Consider the following 9,574-nt stretch of genomic DNA (forward strand, 5'->3'; position numbering starts at 1 on the left):
CAGCACTTCCGGTTGCTACCTTCTACCACATAAACTAAGTCTCCTATTCTTAATGGTCTCGACTAACCAAACCACTTTGTCCTCTGGTTCAGCGAAGGAATGTACTCCTTGACCCAACGTTCCCACAAAATGCTGGCCAACTGCTGCGATCGCTGGAACGCGTCTCGAAGTGCTGCAGCTGGATGAGGTGGGGGAAGATTCACGCTAGGCTGATTTGGGGAGAGTCCCCGCAAAAAGTAGATTGGAGTGAGTGCCTCCGCTTCGTCACACTCTTGAGACACGTACGTTAGCGGGCGAGAATTGATCATGTCTTCCGCTTCCACCACTACTGTCTGCAAAATTTCGTCCGTCAACCGTCTCCCATCATCAAGCGCCACGAATGCCTCCTTAACCGACCGAACGAGACGCTCCCATACTCCTCCCATGTGAGGAGCCAAAGGGGGGTTGAACGTCCACTTCGTTCTCGCGCTAGTCAGCTGATCCGCACAATCTTCTCCTATTTCTCGGACAACTCCTTCCAGTTCCTTACTGGCTCCTAGGAAGTTCGTCCCATTGTCGGACAGAAACTCCATCGGCCAACCTCGCCGACCAATGAACCGGTGAATCGCCATCAAGCACGACTACGTAGTCAGTCCGTGAGCCACCTCCAGGTGCACCGCGCGGGTTGCCAAGCAGGTGAACAATGCGACCCATCTCTTCTCCGTTCGGCGTCCCACAGTAACAGCAAACGGGCCCAAATAATCCACACCTGTGTAACTAAAGGGACGAAGATTCGGTGTTAACCGCTGCACTGGTAGCGGAGCCATTCGTGGAACTCGAGGCCGACTTCGATGGACCTTACACCATACGCAAGACGACGACACCTTCCGGACTACTGCGTCAAGCTGCGGAATGTAGAACAGCTGCTTCAGCTCGTTCTTCACCGCCTGTCGATATCCGTGACCGCTCTTCTCGTGGTAATGCTGAACAATCAGCTGCGTGATTTTATGCTGATGTGGCAGGATCGTTGGAAAACGTAGATCGAATGACAGCAACTCTGCTTTCTCTGCTTTCCCCTCCATTCGAATCAGCCCGTTTTCGTCAATCAGCGGAGTAAGTTTGTAGAGTGCACTGGACTTCTCGATCGCCAGCCATTGGCTCACCGGCCGATCTTTATTTCTGACCAGTACCTTCAACTCATCGATGAAACACTCCGCCTGTGCCATCTTCATCAGCCATAGTTCCGCCTTCTCGTACTCACTTTGCTGTAGCGCCACACGTACTGACGTAGCTGGCGTCAGTTGTAGTATTCTGCTCTGTCTGCTCGTTGCTTTTAGCGTCTCAATCGGCAGTTTTTTGCTCTTTCGTCTACAGTTCGACACGAACCGGATTACGCACGCCATCGTCCTCACCAGCACTGTCCACTTAGAAAACCGATTGGCGTCCACGATAGCCTGTGCAACTTGCACGTCGTGCAGCATCAAGTGAACCCGAAGTTCCTCCGTAGTGTTAGCTGGAGGTAATTCTCTCTTCGGCCACTTTTCTACACTGTCGTACAAAAATTGTTGCCCACGTACCCACGGGCTGTTGGGGTGTATCTCCAGACCTTTACCCCATTTGGTTACCAGATCCGCCACGTTCAATCTCGTCGGAACCCATCGCCAATCTGTCAGTTTAGTCAAACTAAGAATTTCGCCAATGCGAAAACCAACAAATTGCTTGTAGCGGCGCTGATCCGACCGAATCCAGGACAGCACCACTTCTGCGTCAATCCAGAACACCACTTTACTGATCGTGAAGTTGTGATTCTCCTCGATCGTTCGTGCCAGCCTTGCCGCAAGAACCGCTGCCAGGAGTTCTAGCCACGGAATCGACAGCTGCTTCAACGGTGCTACCTTCGCTCGACTCATCACTGGCGAACACACCACCTTACCCCGTACGATTGCACGGAAGTATGCCAGACATCCGTACGCCGTCTCGCTGGCATCCGCAAAGATGTGAAGCTGGACTTCTTCGACCTCATCTGATCTCGCAGTTCCGAAATAGCTTCGAGGTAGCTTAAACACTGGCACGTCTGCGAGAATGTTGGTCCACCGCAACCACTTCCTGAACGACAGCTCATCGATTGCATCATCCCAGTCGCAGCCTGTCCGCCACAGATCCTGAACCAGCATTTTCCCGAGAATTGTAACTGGAGCAAGAAATCCTGCTGGATCGAATTGCGCCATCACAATGCTCAGAACAATTCTTTTCGTCGGGCATTTTTCCTCTAGGAAAACCTTGTTGTACTCTGCTTTCCATTCGGTCGCAAAACGGAACTCGTCTCCAACCGGGTCCCAAACGACGCCTAGCACACGCTCGTATTCGTTGTTCTTGTCCCAGTTGAAATGCACTGCGGAATCGACACTCCTTTCTCCTATTTGTTCGAGAAATCTAGCAGAGTTCGACACCCAGTTTCTGATCCGAAATCCTCCACACGAATGGATGTACCTCACCTCGCTGGCTCGCTGGATCGCTTCTTCGATAGTATCCACGCTGTCGTAGTAGTCATCTACGTAGTGACGCTTCACGATGGCTTCTACTGCTTCAGGGTACTTCTCCGAGAAATCTGCTGCATTCAAGTTCTTCACGAATTGAGCTGAGCAGGGCGAACACGTGGAACCAAAGGTGGCAACGTCCATACGTACACCTGCGGGGCTTCTTCACTGTTCGCTCGGAACAAAAACCGTTGCGCTTGCCTATCCTCAGGTCTGATCCGGATCTGATGGTACATTTCTTGAATGTCACCACCAAATGCTACTGGCCGTTCCCGAAAATTGCAGATTACTCTGGGAAGCGGAACTAGCATATCCGGACCTTTGAGTAACTCTGAGTTAAGAGAGACTCCGTTCACTGATGCTGCAGCATCCCAAACCAAGCGCACCTTACTCGGCTTCTTCGGATTCACTACGACGTTCAGCGGTAGATACCACACAGCGGTTTGTGGCGTACCCTTCAGTTCGGCTTCACTCGCCTTGTGCGCGTAGTGTTTGACTTGATAGTCCTCGATCTGCTGGCACACGTTTTTTTTTCAAGTCTGAATTCCTGTTCAGCTTACGGTCCAGAGCCTTCATCCGGCGTACAGCCATCGGATAGCTGTCAGGGAATCGTCGTGCGTCCTCACGCCACAGCAACCCCGTTTCGAAGCGATCACCCACTCGCTTCGTCGTTGTCTCAAGCATCTCTCGAGCTCTTTTCTCCTCCACGGGCTCCGGTACAGCGAACGTCGCAATCGCTGTCTCATCTAGCATGTATTGCTCTCGCATCATGTCATGGAGACCTTGATTGCTTGCTGGAACGATCGAGTGCAGATTCAGGTAAGTGTACGCACTCGGTCTTCGGTTCTCCATACACTGTCCAGCCAATCTTTGACCGCACGGCAATCGGTTCGTTTGGCTTACCGACCCGCGACTACAACGGCGCTAATAAGTGGACGTTGTCTAGCCCGAGTAGGATTCTCGGCTTTCCCAATGGGTAATCTCTCACCGGAACGCGTGCAAGATGGGAATATTTTTTTACCACATCTGCGAATCGCACGTTCTGCTTCGGCAGCACCAACTCTGATACCGTTCGAGTGTTGAACAGCGGAAATTTCTCCTTCGAACCCTTCGCCGACATCATCAGTTCGACCTTCCTCGAATCGGTCTCAAAGCGGTTGATATTGCCCGTCCACGTCACTATCAACGGCTCTAGAGTACCTTCTGCTATCAGCCGCCTGGCCACCAGATCATCTACCAACGTAGCCGACGACCCTTCGTCGAAGAACGCAGTAGTATCGAACTGTCGTTTGCCCACGTAAAGCGTCACCGGCATCATACGGAAAATAACCGCACTATCTGCCTTTTCGGTAGCATTGCATTCTACCTTCTGCAGCCGCACCGATTCCTCCACTCGATGCAAAAGTGGATGATGGCCTCCACGACAATTTTGCATGAAGCATCGAATCTTCGAGGTGCATCTGCTGTTTCCGTGTTTGTTCAAACAAAGACCACACAGGTTTTGTCGCTCAACCTCTCTCAACCTGGCGGCAATGTTCATCCGCTTAAACTCCTCACAGCACCTGATGAGATGATCCGTTCGTTTACAGATCCAGCACGGCTTAGTTACTGTCTCTCTTTGAATTTCATCAGAAACCTGGTCCGCGCCATGGAGATGGACAAACTCCTTCTTTCGGGAATTTCCTTTCCCCATTCGCGAAGGCTCGCGCTCGCTTAGCGACAATGTCGAGAACTCCGTCACCTCCGACACATCCGAAACGATGTCATTTGTGAAGTTCGTGAACATTCGCAACGGACTGTCCACCTTCCCTCGCTTATACCGGACCCAATCCAGTTTGTAGCTCAGTGGCAACTTGTCAACTAACTCCTGCACCAGCATCGGATTGTTTAGGTGGTCGCAAAGTCCTGACGCTTCAAGGTGGTCGCATAACTGCTTCACCGTTATCCCGAAGCTGATGAACGTCTCCAATCGATCAGCTCTCGGTGACGGCGCGTTCCTCACCTTCGACAGCAACGTTCTGAGCAGCTTCTCCGGTTTTCCGAACAGATTTCGAAGATCCCCGATCACATCCGGAACAGAGTCCGGTAACACTAGCCGACTCCTGACCGCCTCAAGTGCGTCACCCTGTAGACAGTCCTGCAAACGCTTCAAATTCTCGAGGTTTGAGAATCCGCAAGCTGCAGTCGTGTACTCGAAACTGCTGATAAACAAGGCCAAACTTCTGCTTCCCCTTTAAATTTGGGAAGGTTCTGAGAGACCGCTTTGCGAGCAGCTAGCTGATCTCTTGTAATACGACCCACGATACACCCCGACCCGTTTCCATCTCCGCACCTTTCATAGCTGCCTCGACTGCATCTACTCGGCGGGACCTCCGAAACTTCACCGTCACTCACATCTTCGTCACTTCGCTCGAATTGGCCGGCTTCGATGGTGAACGACTTATCTAACGGCACCTTCTTCGGACACGCGAGTTTATCTTACGTCTGCAGATATCCTTGCTTTGGATAGGCTCCGCGATAATCCAGCATCCAGTCATCCAGCTTCTGTTCCGGTTTGGAGGCAGAAGCACCGCTGACAGCTCCATATTGGCCCTTCAATGCGTTGACCTTATTAATGCTGTCGTCGAACTGTTTCCGAATAGCATCCCGCTTCTTCGAGAATTCACGTTCTGCGGCCAATTGGCAGTCAAGCATTTTCTGCTCATGCTCTAGCTGCCGCTGCTCCATTTCACGCTGCGCTCGTAGCTCCTGCTCGCGCATCTCCCACTCTAGCTTCATCCGCCTCTCGTTCCAAGCCTGCTGCTTAGCAAAACGCTGTTTCCGCAACTCGATCTGCTTTGCAAAGGCCATCTCCATTGCTAGCTGTTCCTCTTCCAACTGCTGCTCAGTCAGGTCTAAGACGGAACCAGCTCCACGATCGGACCCTGCATCGCTATTCGGGGCGGACTTCTTCCCGCGATTCTTAGCCGTAGTCTCTGGAACTTTGAGACGCCGGGCGCTTTGCGGAGAGCATCGCGGACAACGCCAACTAACGTTCGCCACCTCTTGGTTAACGAGAAATGAGCCCAATACTGACATTCTTCGCATTGAACCCAATCGATGTCATCGGATTCCGCTAGTTTGCAGTACAGACACTTTTCTTGCTTCAAAGGAGAAGAAGCCATCCTGCACACTATCCGAGAAACAATTTTTGATTTTGTTCGGACGGCAGGCGAAAACAAGATTTTTGAAAATCCGCCTTTTTTTACTGTGCAGATCAAACTAAATAACTTTATTTTAATTTACCGTAAATAATCGATTATTTGTCTTACTCACAATTGTTTGTTCTCCTTACTTTACAGCTTCCTCTTTTCCTTCCTCTATCGCTGTCTATCGCAATTTATCTACAATTTAGTATTCACATTTTTCATTTTATCGGTTTTAGTAATTAATTTGTACGTTCACTTACTTCGTTTTATCTCGGAATTGATAATCTCAACTGTACCGTTCGTATTTGTCCAGTGTTTGCCTCCGCGTATGTATTCTGGATCTTAGTACAGCTTAATCTTTAATCTATCCACTATCCGAATAATTTTCTTGCTCACAACTTCTAATTTCTTACTCCAACGTATTTTACTATTCTACTACTATCACTTTCAAAATGGTGTTTTTCTATCCTACTTTCCTTCTTATGTTGTTTGTTTACTTATGTTGTCTGACAGTTCCCTCGCACTACATTCGTGATGCACTTCGTCGTCTGTCAGCATGACAACAAATTTGTTGCATCTGTCAATTCGACACGGGTGCAATGGTGCAACTGCCAGTGATGCCAGAACATTCCCCGGCCCGTAACCCTGTCCCGGAGCTCGCATCCGGTTCAGAGTTACCAAACTCCATCACGGCTAGTTTTACTGTTGCTCGCCTATATCGTCCACTGTTGGTGCGTACCCAGGCCTGCCAAATTCGTCCATCACCGGACACGATGACCTCCTCTATCACCCCGCGGATCCAGCACTTCCGGTTGCTACCTTCTACCACATAAACTAAGTCTCCTATTCTTAATGGTCTCGACTAACCAAACCACTTTGTCCTCTGGTTCAGCGAAGGAATGTACTCCTTGACCCAACGTTCCCACAAAATGCTGGCCAACTGCTGCGATCGCTGGAACGCGTCTCGAAGTGCTGCAGCTGGATGAGGTGGGGGAAGATTCACGCTAGGCTGATTTGGGGAGAGTCCCCGCAAAAAGTAGATTGGAGTGAGTGCCTCCGCTTCGTCACACTCTTGAGACACGTACGTTAGCGGGCGAGAATTGATCATGTCTTCCGCTTCCACCACTACTGTCTGCAAAATTTCGTCCGTCAACCGTCTCCCATCATCAAGCGCCACGAATGCCTCCTTAACCGACCGAACGAGACGCTCCCATACTCCTCCCATGTGAGGAGCCAAAGGGGGGTTGAACGTCCACTTCGTTCTCGCGCTAGTCAGCTGATCCGCACAATCTTCTCCTATTTCTCGGACAACTCCTTCCAGTTCCTTACTGGCTCCTAGGAAGTTCGTCCCATTGTCGGACAGAAACTCCATCGGCCAACCTCGCCGACCAATGAACCGGTGAATCGCCATCAAGCACGACTACGTAGTCAGTCCGTGAGCCACCTCCAGGTGCACCGCGCGGGTTGCCAAGCAGGTGAACAATGCGACCCATCTCTTCTCCGTTCGGCGTCCCACAGTAACAGCAAACGGGCCCAAATAATCCACACCTGTGTAACTAAAGGGACGAAGATTCGGTGTTAACCGCTGCACTGGTAGCGGAGCCATTCGTGGAACTCGAGGCCGACTTCGATGGACCTTACACCATACGCAAGACGACGACACCTTCCGGACTACTGCGTCAAGCTGCGGAATGTAGAACAGCTGCTTCAGCTCGTTCTTCACCGCCTGTCGATATCCGTGACCGCTCTTCTCGTGGTAATGCTGAACAATCAGCTGCGTGATTTTATGCTGATGTGGCAGGATCGTTGGAAAACGTAGATCGAATGACAGCAACTCTGCTTTCTCTGCTTTCCCCTCCATTCGAATCAGCCCGTTTTCGTCAATCAGCGGAGTAAGTTTGTAGAGTGCACTGGACTTCTCGATCGCCAGCCATTGGCTCACCGGCCGATCTTTATTTCTGACCAGTACCTTCAACTCATCGATGAAACACTCCGCCTGTGCCATCTTCATCAGCCATAGTTCCGCCTTCTCGTACTCACTTTGCTGTAGCGCCACACGTACTGACGTAGCTGGCGTCAGTTGTAGTATTCTGCTCTGTCTGCTCGTTGCTTTTAGCGTCTCAATCGGCAGTTTTTTGCTCTTTCGTCTACAGTTCGACACGAACCGGATTACGCACGCCATCGTCCTCACCAGCACTGTCCACTTAGAAAACCGATTGGCGTCCACGATAGCCTGTGCAACTTGCACGTCGTGCAGCATCAAGTGAACCCGAAGTTCCTCCGTAGTGTTAGCTGGAGGTAATTCTCTCTTCGGCCACTTTTCTACACTGTCGTACAAAAATTGTTGCCCACGTACCCACGGGCTGTTGGGGTGTATCTCCAGACCTTTACCCCATTTGGTTACCAGATCCGCCACGTTCAATCTCGTCGGAACCCATCGCCAATCTGTCAGTTTAGTCAAACTAAGAATTTCGCCAATGCGAAAACCAACAAATTGCTTGTAGCGGCGCTGATCCGACCGAATCCAGGACAGCACCACTTCTGCGTCAATCCAGAACACCACTTTACTGATCGTGAAGTTGTGATTCTCCTCGATCGTTCGTGCCAGCCTTGCCGCAAGAACCGCTGCCAGGAGTTCTAGCCGCGGAATCGACAGCTGCTTCAACGGTGCTACCTTCGCTCGACTCATCACTGGCGAACACACCACCTTACCCCGTACGATTGCACGGAAGTATGCCAGACATCCGTACGCCGTCTCGCTGGCATCCGCAAAGATGTGAAGCTGGACTTCTTCGACCTCATCTGATCTCGCAGTTCCGAAATAGCTTCGAGGTAGCTTAAACACTGGCACGTCTGCGAGAATGTTGGTCCACCGCAACCACTTCCTGAACAACAGCTCATCGATTGCATCATCCCAGTCGCAGCCTGTCCGCCACAGATCCTGAACCAGCATTTTCCCGAGAATTGTAACTGGAGCAAGAAATCCTGCTGGATCGAATTGCGCCATCACAATGCTCAGAACAATTCTTTTCGTCGGGCATTTTTCCTCTAGGAAAACCTTGTTGTACTCTGCTTTCCATTCGGTCGCAAAACGGAACTCGTCTCCAACCGGGTCCCAAACGACGCCTAGCACACGCTCGTATTCGTTGTTCTTGTCCCAGTTGAAATGCACTGCGGAATCGACACTCCTTTCTCCTATTTGTTCGAGAAATCTAGCAGAGTTCGACACCCAGTTTCTGATCCGAAATCCTCCACACGAATGGATGTACCTCACCTCGCTGGCTCGCTGGATCGCTTCTTCGATAGTATCCACGCTGTCGTAGTAGTCATCTACGTAGTGACGCTTCACGATGGCTTCTACTGCTTCAGGGTACTTCTCCGAGAAATCTGCTGCATTCAAGTTCTTCACGAATTGAGCTGAGCAGGGCGAACACGTGGAACCAAAGGTGGCAACGTCCATACGTACACCTGCGGGGCTTCTTCACTGTTCGCTCGGAACAAAAACCGTTGCGCTTGCCTATCCTCAGGTCTGATCCGGATCTGATGGTACATTTCTTGAATGTCACCACCAAATGCTACTGGCCGTTCCCGAAAATTGCAGATTACTCTGGGAAGCGGAACTAGCATATCCGGACCTTTGAGTAACTCTGAGTTAAGAGAGACTCCGTTCACTGATGCTGCAGCATCCCAAACCAAGCGCACCTTACTCGGCTTCTTCGGATTCACTACGACGTTCAGCGGTAGATACCACACAGCGGTTTGTGGCGTACCCTTCAGTTCGGCTTCACTCGCCTTGTGCGCGTAGTGTTTGACTTGATAGTCCTCGATCTGCTGGCACACGTTTTTTTTTCAAGTCTGAATTCCTGTTCA

General features: G+C 50.8%; 2 protein-coding genes across 2 annotated transcripts; both read right to left on the bottom strand.

Annotated features, from left to right (window-relative positions):
* Nucleotides 1–620: 620 nt before the first annotated feature.
* LOC131681040 (uncharacterized) lies at nt 621–5,594 on the bottom strand. The gene is made up of 5 exons (XM_058961745.1): nt 4,999–5,594; nt 3,505–4,747; nt 3,102–3,440; nt 2,686–3,031; nt 621–2,617 (listed from the first exon to the last, which is right to left on the bottom strand). The coding sequence occupies exons 1-5, from the start codon at nt 5,592–5,594 to the stop codon at nt 621–623; spliced, it is 4,521 nt and encodes a 1,506-aa protein (XP_058817728.1).
* A 1,530-nt stretch (nt 5,595–7,124) lies between these two features.
* Nucleotides 7,125–9,159, bottom strand: LOC131681041 (uncharacterized). Its single transcript, XM_058961746.1, has 2 exons — nt 8,934–9,159; nt 7,125–8,395 (listed from the first exon to the last, which is right to left on the bottom strand). The coding sequence occupies exon 2, from the start codon at nt 8,391–8,393 to the stop codon at nt 7,125–7,127; it is 1,269 nt and encodes a 422-aa protein (XP_058817729.1). The 5' UTR covers nt 8,394–8,395; nt 8,934–9,159.
* Nucleotides 9,160–9,574: the final 415 nt, after the last annotated feature.

This window comes from Topomyia yanbarensis, chromosome 2, assembly GCF_030247195.1.
Source record: "Topomyia yanbarensis strain Yona2022 chromosome 2, ASM3024719v1, whole genome shotgun sequence".
In the NCBI taxonomy this organism is placed as follows: Eukaryota; Metazoa; Arthropoda; class Insecta; order Diptera; family Culicidae; genus Topomyia; species Topomyia yanbarensis.